Here is a 21,881-nt window from a genome sequence, read left to right as displayed (position 1 = left end):
TTTCTATTCTTGTCTTGCTTGCCCAAGCCTCTCTTTTATTTCTTGTTTCTTTTCTTTTCTTTGCTTGTTCAAGCTTTCTCATTCCTTATTTTCTTATTCTTTGCCGATCGGACTCGGTTGATGTATGGATTCGGAACCTTGGCCGTGTGAGTGAGTATAGTCCTCATCTACATGCACTCTTGCGGATCGTACAAATTCTTCTTTCTTCTTAGGCCACTCAATTAAGGTGATGTGCATGTACGAATTCTTCTTGGTACAACCCTCATCCACATACACTCTTACTGATCGTACAATTCTTCTTCTTCTTATGCCACTCAATTAAGGTGATGTGTATGTGGGATTTTCTTCTTAACACTCAGGGTTCCCTATCACACCAACCTATTCTTTTCTTTTCTTTAACACTTTTTCTTTCTTTAATTCTTTTATGCTTATTCTTTATTTCTCTTTATTCTTAGAATGTTTTATTCTTTCTTTCTTTCTTCTTTCTTCTTTCTTCTTTCTTAAGTTTCTACAAATACACAATTACATGCATATGGATGGCTCATGCTTAAAATTTCTTACTTAAATGCACTTATGAAATGCACATATGCAATGTTGCATAAAATTAAGGTTTTCACTCAACTCATACTTCTCTTAGGCCTCTCATCAAACAATACTTGTGCATGAGCAAACCCTAATGTAATTATCATTCTATTTGTTTCTTAAACCATCCAAATTGAGAGAAAAATTCTCTTGTAACATCACCATACCTACATGGCAAAAACACTCCCAAAAGTTTCTCCAATTCTTCCAATTTCAACCCATCATCAAACCACCACATACACTCCTCATATTCAAGTATATCCAACAATAAGCATAACTAATCATCCATCTCATCTCAATTTCTCAATAATAATAACATATGCATATTTAAAAGAAATCTCTACTCACTTGATTTTCTTAAACTTTAACTTAAGTTGGATTTTGAGTGGAATTTACTTACCTTATGCTTGAGTAGTCTCTACTAAGCTCTCTACTCTTGTTGGATTCAAATCTTCTCTTAACTCTAAGCATAAACTCCATAAGAACTCAACTTTTATACAAATAAAACATAGATAAAGAGCAAGAATCCTTACCTCTTGAAGCCTAAAATCAAAACCCTATGAAAAACCACTCAAAAGCCCTCAAAATTCTTGGAGGATTGAATGAAAATTTGAGAGAAAATAGGGAAGGAGTGTGGTGGTGGAATGAAGAAAATAAGGGTTTCAAACCCTTAACACTTTAGTTTATAAACACACTTTCCCATTTTGCCCTTACTCTTTCTTAAAAATTCCATCTATGTCCCTTATTCAATTACCATAATGCCCTCATTTTTAATGCATTCTCTATGAAATTCTATTTCTTTTCACTCCCCACTTTTTCAACTAATTTTGAGTGAAAAGACCATTTTACCCTTAATGCATGTTTATGGCATTTTCTTCATATTCTCTTAAAATCACTTTAACAAAAATTAACTAAGGGCTATAAAAACATAAATTAAATCATGTACCTCCATGTTGGACGTTACATGGCAGAATTCTATTGGCCACTAGAACGTGGAAACTTTTTGTTTCCCGCCTCTCGTATCTCGCACGTGATCCCCGTAAGGCAAGGCACCTAAGTATCCAGACCATGTCGTCCTGGGATCCTTCAATCTTGCAAAATCAGCGTGGCTCCAACATTCTCAACAAGATGCCTCAAATTAAGATCGAAGACCCACACCTTTATGCCCTCACCTCTTCGAGAACTCGACAATTACTTCGATTGGCTGTGCTCGGACCACCAATCTTTATCCAACTATCCTATAGCGTACAAAACGGAACGAGCTAGGCCAACATCGGATGATCGCGCATGAAAGATCTAGACTAAATGCATCCCGCTCGGCTTAGATAAAGTACTCCTCGCTAAAACACCGCCGAACCGAGCGGTACTAATGACTTTCTTAGAGACTTCACACGAAATCCCCATGATTTCTTTTTCATTCGGCTTGGCCATTGATACCAAGCCAATCTAGACGTGTCCCCTAGACACCGTAGACGATCAAACTCTCCGCCTAGGAGCAATGATCTATCTGCATCCCGAATGTGAGTAATTGAATCTACTCTTTAAGCTAAATAACCTTTAACTTAGAGAGTGGGGAACAAACTGTATGGGCCAAAAATCGTATTGGACTTGACGAGGTCCAATAGCATCATAAATATACAACAACCCAAGGTCTTGGCCCAATCCGATTGAGTATATGCTTAGAATACCTTGTGAACTGCCTGTTTTATGAGTTGGGTCATCCTACGAGTTAAACTGAACTGGGTTTGGCCCATTCACCCACAGTAGTTCATAACAAGGATCATAATCCTAGTCAAATTTCTCTTTTAACAAGATCCTACATCTCACCCAAAGAGGAAAGCCTGAACCAATAAAGGTAGAAGATCTAATTTCTTTTCGAAAAGAGAACTCACATACTAAGTAGGACTCAAAGTCCTATTAGGATTCGGACCCCTTGGGTTTACTATATAAACAAGGGCTGACCCTCTCATTAGGCATTCAGAAACCACCCCAAAGTTCCAGTACCCGTATTCCCAAGCTCTTCATGTACTCCAACTTCCCTACATTGCTAAACCTCCCCCCTAGTCGTAGGGACACCCTCCACAGGGCCACCAAGATTGTCAACGGCTCACCCCACAAGATTCTGTCTTCTTAAATTCAATTGTAAATTTTATCGTTTACATTTTGTATAAAACTTTAGCTATATCAGTTTCTATCAATGACCATAGGAGTCGATAGGGCTGCAAACGAACCGAACAGTTCGCAAACGTTCGTTGTTCGTTCGATTACTGTTCGATAATGTTCGTGAACAGTTCGATATTCGTTCGATAATATGTTCGATCGAGTTCGAACAAGTGTTGTTCGTTCGATTATGTTCGTGAACACTATACGTTCGACTGATCCATCCGTTCGTGAACAATCGTTTGATTGTTCATTCGTTTATGTTCGAAAAACATGTTATGCATTATTATAATTTAAATAATTTTTTTCATTTTTATATTATGTTTGATTTAGTTTGGATGAATTTTTTTTTAATGATAATCAATAATAAAATATTATGATACTTTTGTTTTTCTTATATATATAATATGTGTGGATTTTTTTTTTTCCAATTATCATCAATAATTAAATATATAAGTATATAGCATTTTAATTAAAAAGTAATAAATTATTATGATACATAACATGACAAATTTAATAACTTAATAGATTGTATAATCAAGTGATATATAATATAGTAAATATAATAACATAATAGCTTCATATTTTTCAAAATGTAATCAATAATTAAATATTATAAGATAGCATTTCAATTAATAAATAATAAATATAGTATGGTAAATTGATAAACATAACATATTGTATAATTAAGTGATGTATAGCATAATAAATTTAATAATATAATAGCTTAATTAAACCTAAATTAATCACACATTTGTATTGATCATATATTACAATAAACTCTCATACCATTATGAATTTAAATGATATGTTTATCTTTGCTTGCCTATTTAGGAGCAACACAAATCATGAACAAGATCAGCCAGCTCATTTTCGCTTAATGGGACCCAAAGATACCAGAACTTGTGAATTTGTCGAAATATGGTGCACCTGAGTCACTATATTGTCCCTGTGCTTCACATTTTCTTGACATGGATCAATCTCTGATATATCTGTTTCATCTTAATCTGAAATGAAGGTATGTCTCAGACAACGAGAATCAGCTAAAGTTGCAGATCAATGCTGTAAACTGCTTGCATTGCAAGGTAATGTTTATTACCATTTCCGCAATTCTAAGAGAAGTCGATGAGATTTTCCCAAATTGGAATTGTTTTCGAAAACATAATTTCATCATAGCATTTCATATGTTAGGAATTGTGACATTATATTGCACGTTATAAATAACGTTTTGTTAATTTGAATGATGTTCAGGCTTGTGACATCAAGGACCCAAAGCAAAATATAGAATGGACAGTGCCAGAGGGAGGTGGTGGTCCAGGCTACTAAGTTATGTAAATATATATAGCAACTGACTGCCTATTTCATTGTGAAGGCAAATGGAAAAAGAGTTTGTATTTACAATAAGAGCTTTTGACTTTCACAGAAATAAGAAGTCAATCTCAGTGCTTAAATGTAAAGATCTCATTGGCATTGCAGCAATAATAAAATTAGTAAAATCTGTGCTCATATATGTATATATATATATATATATATATACATTGGTGGTTCTTGAAGAAAGACTAGTAACACTATGGCATGAATCTTTTCTCAAACAAGTTGGCCCCCTTTGGTTCGCTTTTGGGAATACTATTATTAGTATTCCCAAAAAAGTTAAACAGTAAAATGTCATTATTTTCAAAATATTATTCTATATTTTTTAATTTATTTTAAACCTCATAAATTTGTTAATTTAACTAAACATCCCCAAATATTTTTTTTAGAAATTGCAAAAACACTCCGACCACCCTCCGACGATGGTGGTCGGCTGTCCGTATTTAATAGGTGTGTTAGAAGTGTTTTTGTTAACTCTTAATATTTTATTATAGAGGTGTTTAGTAAATAAACAAACATAAGGAATGTTTTTGTTAGTTTCCAAATCTTACATCATAATACCCGTCCAATTTAACTTTTTTCAAAATATTATTCTAAAAACCATCAGAATAATGAACCAAACGGAGTCGTTATGTTTAGAAATTGCTTTTGAAAATCATTAAAATCAATTTAATTTTAATTTTATTAATAAAGAAAAACAGCTGAGAAATATATATGAAATATTAGTAAATATTATTNTATATATAATTTTAGCTTCATGGGTAACTAGTATTAAAAGGACAAAATTAAGTAAATGGAAAAGATAAGAACATATTTATTATTTCAACAACATATAATTAATTATTTTCAAGATTGTTCAACCAAAATCTTGTACATGCGAATTTACATTTGAAGTCATCATCATCATTGAGATTTTTAAGACAATCATGAACATTTGTAACTTCATCGCTAAAGGAATCATCTTCATCGATAACAAAGATAGGTATTGATAAAAAGTCACGTGCCATTCTAACTAGTGTTGGATAAGTTGAAGAATTGAGACGCCACCATTTTAGTATATCAAACCCTTCATCTGAATGGCACTTGGAATCACTCAAATAGCAGTTGAGTTCTGATTCTTGAGAAGATGATGACATAGAATTATTAGTTTTCTTTGCATATTTGTTGAAAATGTTTGTAATATCATCAATGATTTTGCTACGACATGCATTTGCATCATTACCATACATCTCTTTATAGAATTTTTCTACAATAAAATCCATTTTGAATCGTGGATCCAAAATTACTGTAGTCACTAAAACCAACTTAGAATTGTTCCAACATTCATCAAAATTATTTCGAAAATGTGATGCAATGTCGCAAATATAACGATTATCACTTTTTCCCATTTGAACCAATTTCGAAAAAATCTGACATATCATTGGGAAATACTCATTTGCGGTTTTATGTTTAGGATATAACAAGTTATCGACATCTTTTCTCCAATCATTTAACATTTTCCAACTGTTATACAGTAAAGTTGTCTCATCCCAATCCTCTTTTATAAAATTTATAGACTTGAAATCAGGATCTATATCCTCCAGTACACAAAATGCTTCTTTACATCTCATTGCCCACTCAATCACATACTTGCGTCCCACCCGTGATGGAGGAGCAGGTTCTGAAGTTACTGTTTTGCCCATGGACACAGCTTTTTCAATCGCTGATTGAAACTTAATTTCATTTGTTCTAACGTAGTCCGAAAGCTTATCCAATTTAGTTGAAATATCTTGTCGCAAATTGTTTGCCAACCAAATTAAATGGATATCAATTTTAATTCTTTGTAATAAAGAAGAAACCGAAAGACAAATCCCAGTGAAGGAAAGTGAACCTCGTTCATTCAACCAATTGCAAATATTCTCTTCTTCCTTCTCTTCAAAATCATCAAAATGTCCAACTCTTATCGCAGAAATTTTTTTGTCTATGTTCCAATCCACAAGCCAAGACTTCACACTTTCAACGAAATCATGATTGTATTCTCCAAAACAAATAATCCAATTTTTCAACTCCCAACTATCATTAATAAACCAGATTTTCATTGACCACCCACCAAAGTCATCACGCTGAATTGTCACATTAAGTCGACATGGGAGTTTATCTAAATATCCACGAAGCTTATCCTTCTCTTCTTGGTAAACATTAAGTATATCATCCTTTATGCATTCTAGCCGATACTTAATAATCTTTTGCAACAAATCAGAGCCATTCAATTCTAGATCAATCACACTTTTCTCTTTTGCTTTATCAGAAACTCCACTTGGATTTTTCAAAACTGGGCAGCTTTTCAAATGATTTTTGAGATGTGTGGTTCCACTCTTACTTGATCCATCAAACTTTCTCTTACAGTGATTACACTGAGCCCATTCTTTCCCATCTTTGCCTACAGAGTATGTGAAGTCTTCCCAAACCTTTGACCGCCTTTTCCGTTTAGAACATGATGAATTCTCCACATCTTTATTCATCACCATCTCAATCTCTTTATTTTGTTCTCTTATTTGGGTAATTTCCTGTTAATATACAAATAGCTTTATCACCTAATAATTAAACAATAAAAAGAAAATTTAACTAACCTGGACGAGACAATGAATACAAATATTTTAGGCGACCAAGTCTATTTCTATAGTTTGCTAGTGAATACCTTTGAAGAAGAAAGAGATGAACAGATAAAGTTTTAAGAAAAGAATTTCCAAAAATGATTCATTTGTTTCAGTTTGAATATATACAAGATGACAGCTCACAAATTCTTCCATCAATCCTTGTGAGCTAAAGATGAACAGTTGAGATTAACTACTATAGCATAGGTTATATTCTAGATTTCCTCTTATTAATATGTAAAAGAGAGAGTTACCTGCCCGTGGTGCAGATCTGTTGTATTGATATTGGAAGATACATGTGCTTCTCCCCGTTGCGCTAAAGATTCAATCTCCTATATATTTTAATGATAAAAAAATATTAAATATCATGAATTATTTACTTCACCAAAACCATCAAAACAAAGAACCCAAATCTAACTCTAATTTACCTTTTGTTTGACGGTAAAATAACCACATGAACCATTTTTTATATTTTATTTTCAAGATTCACATAAGATAATTCTTTATAGGAAGAATATCATACAGACAGTAAAACAACCACCACCCAAAAAAAACAACTGAAGACGAATAAACATGTTAATATGTAATGTTACCTTAATTTGTTGTTGAAGAGATTGAAGATAAGTGATGATTTCATCAAATAATCCGGCCTTTTCTGGAATCGAGTTGTACCAGTGTGCCAAATTTCGCAAACGCTTCATTCCCTCGCTGATTGTTTCCTTTCCCACCTACATAAAAGTACACAGATAGGGAGATATTTTTTTCCCGAGATTGAAATGGAATTAAAGCAAGAAAACAAATACCTACCTGAAAATAAAGATACAACTGAGGATCAAATTCCATGGTTCTTGCTTCCATTTCTCACCTTACAAAAGAGCCTAAATAATTCAGTAGGTAAGCTTTTGAATGAGAAAAACTGAGCCACCTTTCAGTGAATATATAGCAATTTTGGCCTGTATTTTTCAATGTTTACGCATTGCTTGCAAACGAAGGAAAGGAAGTCAAAAAGAAGCGATCAAATGCTTCTTGCTTTGTTTACTTCTAGATCTAATAATTATTATTTAATATGAAAATTTGGGTCTGTGAGTGCTTAACATCGGGCATAAATTTAGGGAAAGCCATGTGGTGGTCCATTATAAAGTTTTCTTTGAATTTTGGGAAACGTTGGTCCATTTTGAAGGGCTTGATTGATGATCAATAGTACTCGGGCACCTGTTACCAAATGAATTTTTACTATTTTAACCTTGCAAAAGATTGCTTATGTTACACAAAAGAGTATGAAGTATGGTTGTCCAATCACATATTGTATCGTATCGTATCGTATCGTATATCGAAAACCTAATTTTTCGTATCATGTATCGCATATTGTATTGTATCGTAAGATATGCCTCTTTAAAAAAATAAAAAATAATAAAATTTTTCTAAAAATTAATATCATTCCAAAGATTAATTAAAGAATTTTGTAGTATTATTAGCTTTAAATTATGGTATTATGTAATTAAAATTAATCATAAAATTAAGATTCTATATCATTTTCTCTCAATCTTTAATATTATTTCCAAGATCAATATCAATATCTATATATCACCATTTGTATTATTATTATTATGCAAAATTGGCAACACATGTTCCTTTTCATTTTCTCCATGTAAAATTGATAAATTTGGGCAAGTTTTAGTGAATCGAGTTGGGTGACCAGAATCCAACCTGAAATTTTTTTAGGCCTTTGGCCCACATTAATAAAGTCGTATCGATATTTTTAAGAATATGAATGAATACGTATCATATCGTGGGATATATATCAATGTATCAAAAGGTTTAGGATGCACTATCTAATACGTATCGCTAGCGACTCGTATCGAATTATATAATAAGATACATAATAACCATTGTATGGAGTTAATAATTAAATGATAATAAAGTGGTGGGAAGGGAGAGAATTGAATTGTATAAGTTTTATTTGATTGATTCAAGGGTACTTTTGTCTCCGTAAATATGGAGGGTTAAAGAGTGAAATAACATCGAGGATAAATTAAAGAGTAATTGATTTTTTCCCACCCAAATGACTCCTTTTAATGACACTTTCCCACCAACCCCGCCAGTCTCAGGTCAATTCTGATATAATTGTAATCCCACACCACCATCATTATTTTCATTGATCATCACTCACCAAAACCTTTTAAACCTTATTTTCGTCGGCAATCGAGCGATTAGGGTTTACGCAGCTACCCCTATCAAGTCAAATTTTGACCAATCACGACCACTGAAATCCAACCTTCCACCATCTAAAGGCTCAATGATGAGAATGCAAAATGTCATATTTACCCCCCTTAATGCCTAGTCTTTTATACCTATTTTCTGCCTAAAATGTACTGATTTTTATTCTATTTTGACTTAGGAAGCAAATGGGAGCGTTAATTGCAAAACGGAACTAATTAAGTGAATTCGGACAGTTTTGATGTTGTTTCGTATTTGGGCATAACTCTCTCATCTGAGCTCCGATTGAGATGATTCAAAATGCTGTAGAACGCTAAGAAATATATCTACAACTTTTATGTTTTGAGTTTGGAGAGATAATTGCTGCATCAAGGTTTTAATTGGGCTTGAAGTTGACGCATCTGCACTGCCGATGTTCTGGAACATTCTGCCTTGTAATGCAAGTCCAAGAGGCAGTTTATTATTGGAAGATTTGAAGACATGTGACACACGAGTTACAGCTGGACACATCACTTTCCTATTTTTATTTTTAATACTTTATTGTATTTTCAATTAATTAGAATCAGATTAGGATAATTGATTTTAGGAGATTGAGTTGGATTCAAACACTTGAATTAGATTTTTGATTAGGGAGATCAGATTAGTTTTTGGGGGACAGACGCCTCTCTCTGGTCTCCTCTGAACTTTTCCTCTGTAATTCGGTGATGGCCATGAGAGGCTGATTTTGATAACTTGGTCGAAGTAAACGGAAGCCTCGGAATCGATAAACTGTGAGATCTAATATATTTTTCTTTGTGTTCAATTTTCGTGTTTGAGTATTGGATGTTTTTCTATGCCTAATTTTATGATTGTTTTGTTTAATTACTAGGGAGGCCTACTAGTTTATTAATTGTTGCAATCTACTGCTAAGTTAGATATCAAATCCGTAATTGTTTGATCCCTCCAACTTGCGAAGCAATTAGGGTTAGTAATTTGCTGCGTCAGGAATTAATAACCTTACGAAGAACATTCAACTAAATTAAATACAACCGCTTGTGTTTGTGTTGTTTAGCTTCATCGATCTCTCTAATTCTTAAGGCTGCCACTAGATTAAATCTTGAGCGCTTGTCTAGGGTTGTTTAGGGGTAAGATTAATTAGGATCGCTTGTTTCCTGATTAATTACAATTAAGGAGAGATAGGAAATTAGTTCCAACGGTGAATATTCAATGTGTGAATTGATTATCTTCGCGTCAATGAACAGTTGTAAGATTCCGATGGTGGATGTTGACGGAGACCAAGTTCCGTCATTTTAATTGATTTCGATTTGAGTTGTTTCTTTTCCTGGAAACGTTTTCTGTTTTTACAAAAAAAAACCCCAGCCTTGTTCACATAACAGCAAATTCAGCTAGACACTCTTCGTGGGATCGACCCTGACTTACACTACTACGTGTATTTTTAGGTTTTAATTCTGGGTGCCTACGACAGCACGCCACTCAACAACCTCTCCTCTTCAAAAGCTCTAATAGCATAAATCGGGTTTGCTCTCTGTTCGCCGCTAAATCAACAAGTGTATTTTTTGAGTGAAAAAGTGATATGTTAAAAGTTTGTGGGTAAAAAAGTGTCATTCAACCATTATTTGGGTGGGAAAATGTCGTTAACTCTAAATTAAATTTAATAACCCAAATAAGTGATAATCTCTGCAAAAACACGTGCCTGCAAGGCAACTACAAGATTGAGGCTTCCTCTGCCTTACATGCTCTGCAGATAAAGCCATGATTCCTAGAATCTAATTCTGCATCATTGTCTGAGTCGTCAATGCATGAAGCAGCATCACCAACTTCACTTTCTCCAAATCCTTCATTGCCTTGGCCAGCACTCTCTGAAATTAATTGATGGATGTTGAAATTTAGGGCAGTTACAAGACACTCGTTGTACTTAGCTCTGTTTTGCCAATTATGGGCTTCTAAAGCCACCTGTTTTATTCTTTCTATCAATTCCTTGTTCAAGAGATTCATGTTTCCCATCTTTAGGGCTTTCTCCAAGAGTTTCTGACTGAAACGTTTCTCTAAAGCTCCAAAGATTGAAAACACTTCAACTTTCTTTGTTTATTATGTGATGAGTTCTTAGCATTTGCCATTTGGATTAATCGACTCATTTTCTTGGTTTAGAGTAGATCCACAACGAGCATTTTGTTCCATGATGGGAGAGATTTCCTGTCAACACACAAACAGCTCAACACCTTATAAGCAATAAAAAGACGAGATGATCAACAGTCACCATCATGAAAACATTGAGCTCAATAGAAATGAATCTTAGAAACATTTAAGTCAATCACGATCATGCTCAAGAAGTTTTAAGGAATACTGATACTAAATCTCTAAGGATGGCATTATCTTTCTTTCTTTAGATGCAGAACAGAACACACTAATTATAGTCTTTATTTGATTGTTTTTTCATTAATGAGACATAGGAAGATTGTACATATTGCATTAGAATTGGGAAAATTTTGTTCTTAAGATAAATATTAGCAAGAAATGAGGAAATTTTCTCACCAACTTGTTAATCTTATGCATAAATTACTAATAAATGTAAATAAATGAAATCAAAATATGGTTTTACTTACATATATATTATGGAAAACGTTTTCTGGTCTCATTCTTTAATATAATATAAAGAGAGAATACTCGACATACCAGTTCATGCTGCAGATGTGATCCACTGATACTGTAAAAAATAGTTGCTTCTGCCAATGGTGGCGGCGGTCCTGCAGAGGTTGAGTTAATTATGTGGATTGTGGAGTGCATATGTATATATATATATATATTATATATTATATTTATATATGCCAAAAAAATCAGGGTTGACATAAGCTCACGTCAGCAAGGCCAATCAAATTTCAGAAAGGTTTTATGCCGTCTAGACGTTGTCATGTTGCTCAAGGATAAAAAAGTAAGGTTGTCATCAGCGTGGCAGGTAAAGATTTGGCTTATGGGTGGTTGAGAATTGTCTACCTGCCCAGCCCTATGCGATTAAAGGATATCTCATGTACATTAGTTAATGGGAAGCAGGGTAAGAATTGTACTACACCTACCTGCCTGCAAGCTCATAATCATCATCTTGAACCCCTCAACATAAATAAAGGGTTCCTCTCATTTACAGCTTCAACAACCGAGAGTTTCATCAGAAGAATTCACAAATCTCCGCTGGAAGGTGTTTTCAGGCCACTTAAACCTACAAATCAAACTATTAGTCTTCTAAGCCTTTTGATAACGAAAACTAAATTACTGCAGCCCTAGGGATAAGCCTTTTCTCCAAGTTCAGTGTAATAAGAATTGGGTGTTCCGAGATAATGGCAGAATCCCAACCCTTTTGTTCACAAAAAAGACCATTGCCGTCATAATCTTATCCACAGATGCCATCAAACACCATGGACTCTTCGTACATGCTGCTAAAAACTCTTTGTCAGACCAACCCCATGTCTTATAATCATCGAGTTTCCTTTCCCACAGGGATTTGCCATTATTCTTTTCGCTACAATGGCTAGAACAATCTGTATCTTCAAAGGTGATACCCATTTCCTGGACCGACTTCACAATTTGTTTTTGAAATAAATTATAATAAAAAAATACGTGAATAATTAAAATATTATTTAATTTTGTACGATAAACTTTAAAAAACTGTTCTTTAAACTCAAAACAATCAATGGTTTTTTTTTTTTTTTTTTTTCTTCCTAGAACTGGGTTTGAATTTGATGATGCATGAGTAATGGAAATTGGAAAGTAAACAGTATTGGGTGTCAAGTTATTAAAATGTGGGCCAAATAAGTCCCACAATCATTATTCCATAATCGTTATCTGACGGGTGTCAAATTATTAAAATGACGGGTCTGAAGATTGTAGACCACTTAAATTAAGATTGACGGATATTATTATTAACGTGTGTGGATTAAAGGTGAGCGTTTGAGCACTCACTTTTGATTGTAGGGTTTGTGAGGTGAGCATTTAAGCTGTTCATCGTTGATCCTATAATAAAAGTTTCAAAACGTTTATATTAGAAAATGATTATATATAAATTTATAATTCTGATATTAGTTCTCACTAATAAAAAATAATTCATATATGATTATTTTTCATAAACAGAATTTGCCATAAAAATAAAATCTTGCATGTAACATGAGTTAAATCTTTTTAGTAATAATTGATATCAGATTATAATTATATTAGTCTCAATTGTATAATTAGGCTAATTATATAAATATCTTTCATTTAACATTAAAAAAATATATAAAACTACACCCAACGCCAAGACAGTGTCGACATTTTGCAAACATAGTGATATCGTTAAATGACGTTGGGGGTGCTCTGGTCATAATGTAAATTCCATTTCTAAGACCATGTTAGAATGCTGGCATGGGTAGAAATAGGATACCTCAACGCATTCTATGCTAGAGAAGTAAATTTACAACGGAAACTAGCTTGCATCGGCGTACGTAATTGTGTATAGCCACACTGATCTCCCGCATTCGGGTATGAATGTTTTCTTGCAGTATAAGTCCACATTTTAAGTCCATAACTAGCAATTTCTTATCACCCTAATGTAGATCAATGTGGTCAGAACTTATAATCAAATAAATCATACCTTATCACTAATGATTGAAAAAGAGTTTGTCCACCTGTATAGATTGAAAAAGAGCCAATACCAGATGTATTACTTCTCTAAAGAGAGGAAAGTACGTCTAAATGATTTGGTCAGAGTCCCAAAGAATGTCAGAAATTGGGACTCCCAATATTCCTTTTACGAAGCTAGGGAGACCAGCATTTTTGCATCGAAGGCTAGTAAGTATCCTGATCTTCATGTGAGACTAAGGGTTCCTTAGTCAGGAGCGAACTAACCCCGAGATTTCTTCTTTTTGCAGAAAACATTGAGCAAAACTTCATTCCCATAGAGAGCCGAGAGCAGCTTCAACGTTTTAGCATGCTTCCTAGTAGCAAGCGCAACGTCACCCAGCTTGTCACGCTTTCTTGCTTGATAGCGTACAATTTTTGCGACAGTGCCACAAAATTTTGTACTATCTTCAAAAAAGGTAAAGAATTCAATAACTTGAACTTTATGTCTCCATTTTAATAGGTCGTTAACAGCTTTATTTTCTTTACATATATGTGTGCCAATAAGCTGAAGAACATAAAGAAGAAGGTGGCAGCTCGCGAGGCTGCCAAGAAGCCGCCAATAGTCCCAACGAAGAAACAGCCCACGGACCGTGCCGGGGCTACTAGGCCAGGTTCCTCTCAACTAGCCCTCAAGCGAACTGGTAGAGAGCTTGGGGAGGGCCCAAGCACAAAGAAACCTGCAATTGTTTCCAAGGCAGTTAGGCAAAAAGGCATTCTCAAGCTCCCCAAGGGCTCGAGGAAGAAGTACTTTAAGCTGGCAAAAGGCTCAAGGAAGAAGAAGGTGACGGAGCAACATGAGAGCTCAAGAAAGAAAAAAATCAACCAAGCAGCAAGGAGACTTTGGAAAAAAGAAGCCAACCAAGTAGTTGGAGGGCTCGGGAAGGAAGATTGTCGGGCTTGCTGGTGGTCTAAAGAAAATCTTGGTCAAGAGTGCGGCCAAGAAGTTTGTTCCAGGGGCCGATGCCACCATTCCTATTGGAAGTAGAGAAAACTCGTCCCCGTGGCGTGGTTTGGGGAAATCAGCTGAGGCAGCTGTGGTCGATCTTGATAAACGGATCGACGGGCTCCCCAAGCATATAGGCATTGGAGCCTCACGGTCAAGGAGGTCGTTTTGGAGCAAACTTAAAAGATGCTAAAGGCTGCCCCTCCTCACGAGCAGCTTGCTCGACTTTGCAACCATGTCACCAAGGTATTGGTAGTTCGGCTTTCTCAAATTGTTTTGAGGTCTCCCCCCTTCCTTTTTGCTAATTGCTTTTTCCTTTTCAAGCTAGCACGGTAACTAAGCTCCTTCTTGATGAGAGCTATCCAACCTTAGAGGGCAATTACCTAGGTTAGTAGGAAGCGAAAAAGCTTAAAGAAGACACTTTGGCAAGAGACTTCATAGATGTGAGCTACATCTTGTGTTAGGGGGGTGTATTCTGCATACCGCAAAAGATGTTGTCTTTCCCTACAAGATTCTATTCTCTACCTTTTTTGGAACCTATTTCAATCCCTATCATTACGATCATGGTCCCTCTTTTTGTCTATTAGGCGATCTCGTCTCCTTTTAGAGGTTCTTCTAGGTGAGCTTTTGCCTAAGACTGCCAGTGAGCTTTCTACTCACTGATGTTTGGCGGCTATTTGATAAAACTTAGCCAAGCACACATGACCTTCACTCTAAAGCTCTTTCCACAGTTCTGTCTGCAGCATTATTCCTGTTATGAGGAAAGTATGGATTGACTCCTCAAGCGCATCCACCACCTTTGCCTGTTCATTCTAGAACCTCGTTAAATACAATGTCAGAGTTTCGCTCTTTCTTGACGAATATTACTCAAGTAGCTAAGTGGCATTGTGAACTATCTCTTTGCTTAGAATTGCTATAAGTACAACGAGGAGAATTGTTGTCAAGACTGTATTGAGTTCGCTTTGAGCCTCTTGTACGATCTCTTGGTATCTCCTACTAAAGTGACCACGAAACAATTGCATTTTTCCAAGTTAGAGACTTGGTATAACTCCATCAGGTCGTTGAAGGAATCAAGGTGGTCTCTGGATCCCCTTTCCTGTCACACTTGTTCTCAAGTGCCCTAAATCCCTAGGGAAGCGGGGCCTGATGGACTTCCTCCATGAATGGAGAACTCATTATCTCTTCTGCTAAATTATTCTGGTGGGCTCTTAAATCGCCAAGCATTATCTACACCCGATCTAAGTCTTCATCATGAGGAGTATTCTGACTGCAAGCTCTGTTTAACCTTACCTCGAGAAGATGAGTTTGAAGGTCAGTTGCTTGCAAACCTGCTCTATTAAGCACGCTAGTGCACGAGGTGGAGTCATGATGGCTAGGATAATAGGTGCTACCATACTCTTCGGTACATTACTCATGACGTTGGTTAAAACCGAAAGGTCTTTTGTTGCCAGATTGGCGTGCATGGCTAATCTCGCGAGCTTATGAGGTGTGAGCTCCCCTTTGGCGTAGGTTAAATTAGCATGCTAGCGTTGGGTATGTTGTTGATTACGACGAGCATCCCCCCGACGACCATTACCTTCATTCTCCCACATGGGCTATTTGCCTGGTCACCTCCCGAAGTTAATTTGCCCACAGGACTCCCGCTCTTGAACGGAGAGCGCCCTGCAATGTCAAGGGTATGCTCATTCCTTGGTGGTGACAAACCAGATTGGTCGCCAGCAGAGTTATTCCTACTTGTGGAAGTAACCTCTATGAAATGTGGTTGATCGAGGTCCCGGTTGGTCGGTTGCTCATTTTTTAATTCAGCCACGTTTTGTTGCACCGCCTGTGCAACCATAGTCCTTATCATCTCCATCAACTAGCCATTTTCGGGGTTAAACATTCTTGCCCCAAGCTGATTTGCGACTTACTACATCAGCAGCACTGGTGGCTAGTGCACAACAGCATCCTAATGCACCTCTTGGTGGGCGGCTTCCACATTGTCATGGTTTCTAGTGGTGGTTTTGGATCTAGTACGAACCATTGGAAATCTCAGGTGATCGGTTCACTAAAATTGCTTGTTTCTTGCCGGAATTGAATAAAGAATGCAGAGGCCCTCCTTTTAGTGCCAAAATGTTGATGCAAAATTTATACTAACTAGAGTCATCCGATTGACCTTAGTGGAATCGGAATGAATGTGTGCGTGATTAAAGATAATCAGCAATTGAATATAAAATAAACGCAATGATGTAAAGGACACAATCTATTTTCAAATTGGTTCGACAAGTTTTAATCTTTAGCCTACGTCAACTGTTTTTCTTATTGCTTAAAGAGCTTACAAGAAATAAAATACTATGCCTAAAACAAATTTCTAACCTCTCTTCCATTGTTGGAAGGGGTTTGTATACAAGTTTTCTACAAACGAAAGAGAAAAATTAATGGAATTGCAATCAAAATAAAAGTGCAACTCTGATATTCTTGTGATCAAGCACTAAGATCGCGCTATCATTGTTGTTGATCTCATCCATTCCAAAATATTTGAGATATGAGCTTATTTGTGATTTGTCGAACAACTGTTAGGGTTGGTCGCGACTAGCTTATGTTGGGTCTAGCTATATTTCGACGAGCTTCTGCTGAGTCGGACAAGTGCTGAATCGAATTGATTCTGGGTTAAACTATAGTCTTGCGGGCTTTTGACATCTCTGAGGAAAAATCACACACAATAAGAATGTAAACCAATGAGTTTGGTAATGACTAATATCAGTCCACTTCCTTTAGTGGTTGATTGAATTTATAATATGGATTTTATTAAATTAGCTTCATTTCAAGTAGAAAGGAAAAATCACAAGGCGACAGTAAACCACCCGCACAAAATAATACAAACATCGCCTTCAATCATAGTTGCCATAGGAAAACCTTTCAATCCTGCTTAAGTAAACTGAGTACAGAATCACAGACAATGCATATGAATCGGCAGTCACAATGAACTCCACTTGAATCGTAAAAAAGACGCAAACACCATGGTTCTCTGAGAAACGAACGAATGTAAATAAAAGACGATCCAAGAGATTGAATATGAGTATGAAAGAAAGGAAATATTACAAAATTGCTATCTAATAGACAAAGCAGGGCCAAGCGACAGTAACAATGTCACTAAATGGACTATACCATGTAATATGATAGGTAACTCTATTAGTCTCCAACTAAAAACCGGTCACTGCCTAAAATTAAATGTAATAAAGTTGTATCTGAGTGAACTTAAAGAAATGGTAAGAATGTCCTATCTGAGGACAGATTTAAAATAGGATTCTGAAAACTGCCCGATTCACTCCTAAATCCTAAGCGGAAGAGGGGTTGACATCTGAAGCATTATCTTTGTGGTTTGGAGAAGGAACTGGTCCTCTTATTTTCAACTCGCCAGATTGTTGTTGTTGCTGTTGCTGTTGCTGCTCCTGCATATGCTGCTGCTGCTGCATCTTTAAATTGGGTCCTCTGGTGTGTTACTGTTCCTTAACTTATTGACCACAAATTCTATATATAATATTCCCTTGATTACGGCAAAACATATAATTTGGTTGGGGGCTATTGAACTATCTCTGCATAAGTATGATATAGAACTAGTGACATTTTTGCAACTCTATCGAAGAAGTAAGTGAAGCTCTTAATCATCCTATGTTTCATTAACACTTTTGTCGCAGAAAAAGGTTGTTTAAGTCATTTGTTGTGCACTTAAGCTTCTTTTGCTTGATAGAAGGATGATTCTAGAGGTGCGGCAACCACACAATTAAATCCAAACTGTTTTCTTCATTTACTACGTATTGCTAAGATTTTAAGAAGTAGCTTTCTTCATGTGCGTAGATTCAGGTTTTATTTTTATTTGGCGTCAGTCCTTGTTATATCTTATCTGGTCAAAAGACTCAAAACCGTATAAATGTGACAGACGAAGTGTGATGCACTGTCCGATAATATTTAACCCACAGAAGTAGTAGAATTGAAGTACTGAACTTTCAGTGTAGTTTTCTCTTGTCTCACTTTTCATCAAATACAAGGATCTACTCTTTTTCTTTCGAAGTTTGCATCTATCCTAAGTTCGATAGGGTACAGAACCCTCAACTCAAATAAGCATTTGATCCCAGATACAGACTTCCTTCACTTATTTTTGAGTTCGGTGTAGTTATAACTTATAATAACCAGATGGATATCGTTTAAGCATATACAAGATTGCTTCTGCAACAGAGGTTTAAAATAAATTTTTAAACATCAAAAAGCATTATGATGAACATTTTGTTAACTTGGGATAATTTTCGGGCTTGTGACATCAAGGATCCAAAGCAAAACATAGAATGGACAGTGCCAGAGGAAGGTGGTAGTCCAGGCTACTCAGTCATGTAAATATATAGCAACTGTCTGCCTATTGCATTGTCAATGTAAATGAAGGGTTTGTATTTACGATAAGAGCTTTGGCTTTCACAGAAATAAGAAGTCAATCTCAGTGAGCAATTTAAACGTAAAGATCTCACTTGCATTGCAGCAACAATAAAATTAGAATCTGTAGGCATTAGAAGTGCAACATTTCTGTAGGCATCAGAGAGAGATTTTCATAGACTTAGAAATAACTACAGCAAACAACAATCTTGAAACATACAACCTGGAGAATTTCTTTCAGATTGGTCTCAATTTTTAACTAAAGAGAGGCTCTTCATCTGGAGTTTGAACAGCATGCTATTAAGGTTGTCAATCATAATTACCTTCAAATATGATGAATTCTGAAAGTATAAACAAATTGGGAACTAATCACTCTAGCAGAACTCTGATTTTTAACAAAATGTTATGGTTTCAGGATTGTACTATGTTGACAAGATTCGATTTCTGTTGATTTCTTAAGAACCAAGATAAAATCCCATATATATGCTTAAACAATTAAGAAGTTTATTGCATGTAATTTTACTTAGTTTCTTAAGGTTATGAGATATCAAGGTGCACGGTAAATAAAATTTACCGAGATGTTATTTTGGTTTTAGAGTTTATATTTGTTGGTTTCTTTATACATTTTTTGGGGGATTTTTAAGTTCGTTTGTTTAGCCATTTTATAGAGAGTATCCGTTGGTTTCGGAAATGCAATTCTAACCCCCATGTGTTTGATCTTTTTTGCAGTGAGCATCCATTGGTTTCAGAGATGCGACCTTAACCCCTGTGTGTTTGCCCTTTTTTTGTATAGTGAGCAGCCGTTAATTTCATAAATGTCATTAATTCAACTTTCAAATTTATCAACACCTTTATCAATTTAACTTCTAAAAAATATATTAATCTCTTTAATATGTTGACAGATTTTGGATGTTAAATTGATTGAATTTAGGTGAATAATAAAAAAGTTATTTCTTTACAAACTTAAACAAAATAACCTAACAGTCGCAAAAAATTGGGGTTATAAATACATTTCCAAAATCAGTGGATGCTTAATACTAAAAAATTAAAAATGTCAAACATGCGGGCGTTTGGCAGAAGAAGAGTCTCCATCTTATTGGTATCGTGATATCTTATATTCCAATTAACCTTAAAGAAATTTACTCGGTTTCAAAGAAACACAACATGATGGTTATTATATTTATACCATAAGTGACAATTGACACAAAAGAAATTTGTATCACTTTTAATATCTTGTAAACTTATGACAATCATGAACTAAAAAATTCTCTTATTTGAAACTCTTTTATGTTTTGGCACGACACCTGAAATCATACACTTTCACATAGACATCTATTAAAGAACCAAAGTACATTATTCAAGGTGGTATATTAAACATACCAGATGTCACATCCGGCCCAAACCCAACACTATGAGGCCCAATTCATGCTAAGAGGTGATATTATGTATATAGAATAATTCTACAAACGCATCATCCTCTTCAAACAGTTTTCAATATCTCAGATATAGAATAATTCTCTAATCAAAACCATTGTATTAAAACCCGGACAGGAGGACAATCCATTTTGCTGCCCAGGTCATGAGTCAACTGGTTCAACTAGTTAGACCGATGACATCAACGACAAATTTATTTTTAAAAATTACATATTAATCCCTTAAATTTTAATATATTACAAAAATTCTCCTAAAAAAGTTCTATTAGTCCCTAAAATTTTTATTTATTTCAAAAATACCCCAAAAATTACCAATTAATCCATAAACTTTTGATATATCTCCAAAACACCCCTATAAAATTACAAGTTAACCCTTATAATTTTGAAATATTATAGAAACCCCCTAAGACTTGAACCGGAAGAAGCTACCGGGTCCCGATCAGACCGATCCGACCAGCCGGTCCAGTTTTTAAAACAGAGGTCAAAACATCAAGGCTCCGTTTGGTTCACATTTTTACATTTTTGGGAAAAAAATTTTGAAAAAAGTTAAAAAAAATTTGAATTGGGCGGGTATTATGATGTAGGATTTACAAATTAATAAAATACTCCCTATGTTTGTTTTTTTACAAAACACACTTATAATAAAACATTAAAAGTTAACAAAAACACCTCTAACCCACCCATCAAATACGGACAGTCAACCACCACCTTCGGAGGGTGACCGGAGTCGTCGTATCGGCGCATGACCAGCTGGATTTTGCTGGTCGTGCGTCAATATGACCTTTTCCTGCCAGATCCACGGTGGATCTGGCCGGCAAAGGCTAGATCTACGGCTAGATTTGGCCATTGACGGCCAGATCTGGCCGTAGATCTTCGTCAACGACGGCCAAAGATACGGTCATCATTGATAGTCAATAACGACTATATGTTGGCCGTCGTTAACGACTGGTTATGGCCAAAGATATGGCTGTCAACGGCCAGATCTTTGACCTTAGATCTGGCCTTTTCCGATCAAATCCATCGTGGATCTGGCCAAAAAATGTTAGATCGGTGCACTACTGGCAATATCCAACCAGTAGTGTGCCATCCTACCAGATTCCAGCCAACTTTCGATAGTGATAGCCGAAATCTGGTATAATGTGGGTTTAGGAGTGTTTTTACAATTTCGAAAAAAAAATATTTAAGGGTATTTAATTAAATTAACAAATTTAGGAGGTTTAAAAAAAATGAATAATATTGGATAATATTGTGAGTTTTTTGGGTATTTTACACTTTAACTTTATTGAGAATACTAAAAGTAGTATTCCCAAGCTTGAGCCAAACGGAGCCCAACAGGACCATACATATCCACCAATTTATATTAAGTCCATCCATATGCACCATTGATTTGAATTGTAAACTGTCATTTAAATCCAATGTAATAAATCCAACGGTATATATCTATGATTCTGAAAATTTATACCAGGACATCTTGATTAAAGAATGATTCAT

At 35.4% G+C, this 21,881-nt stretch overlaps 1 protein-coding gene and 1 long non-coding RNA gene across 2 annotated transcripts; one reads left to right on the top strand and one right to left on the bottom strand.

The window, feature by feature from the left end:
- Window positions 1–3,691: 3,691 nt before the first annotated feature.
- Window positions 3,692–4,149, top strand: LOC116108614. Its single transcript, XR_004124658.1, has 2 exons — window positions 3,692–3,827; window positions 3,994–4,149. It is a non-coding gene; the product is annotated as an uncharacterized LOC116108614 (long non-coding RNA).
- An 800-nt stretch (window positions 4,150–4,949) lies between these two features.
- LOC116108656 (zinc finger BED domain-containing protein RICESLEEPER 1-like) lies at window positions 4,950–7,765 on the bottom strand. The gene is made up of 4 exons (XM_031394900.1): window positions 7,554–7,765; window positions 7,340–7,474; window positions 7,001–7,078; window positions 4,950–6,659 (listed from the first exon to the last, which is right to left on the bottom strand). Exons 1-4 carry the CDS (start codon window positions 7,602–7,604, stop codon window positions 4,950–4,952), a joined length of 1,974 nt encoding a protein of 657 aa, XP_031250760.1. The 5' UTR covers window positions 7,605–7,765.
- Between the last annotated feature and the right edge of the window lie 14,116 nt (window positions 7,766–21,881).

The sequence above is a fragment of the Pistacia vera genome, unplaced genomic scaffold (assembly GCF_008641045.1).
Source record: "Pistacia vera cultivar Batoury unplaced genomic scaffold, PisVer_v2 Contig567, whole genome shotgun sequence".
Lineage (NCBI taxonomy): Eukaryota > Viridiplantae > Streptophyta > Magnoliopsida > Sapindales > Anacardiaceae > Pistacia > Pistacia vera.
Note: the sequence above shows the minus strand (reverse complement) of the source record. Positions and strands in the feature narration are given on the sequence as shown.

Coding starts and splice junctions, on each gene's coding strand:
- LOC116108656 (XM_031394900.1), bottom strand. CDS start 7,604: ATGGAAGCAAGAACCATGGAATTTGATCCTCAGTTGTATCTTTATTTT. Junction 7,079..7,339: donor CTCTTCAACAACAAATTAAG/GTAACATTACAT, acceptor TAAAATATATAG/GAGATTGAATCTTTAGCGCA. Junction 6,660..7,000: donor CAGATCTGCACCACGGGCAG/GTAACTCTCTCT, acceptor GTATATTAACAG/GAAATTACCCAAATAAGAGA.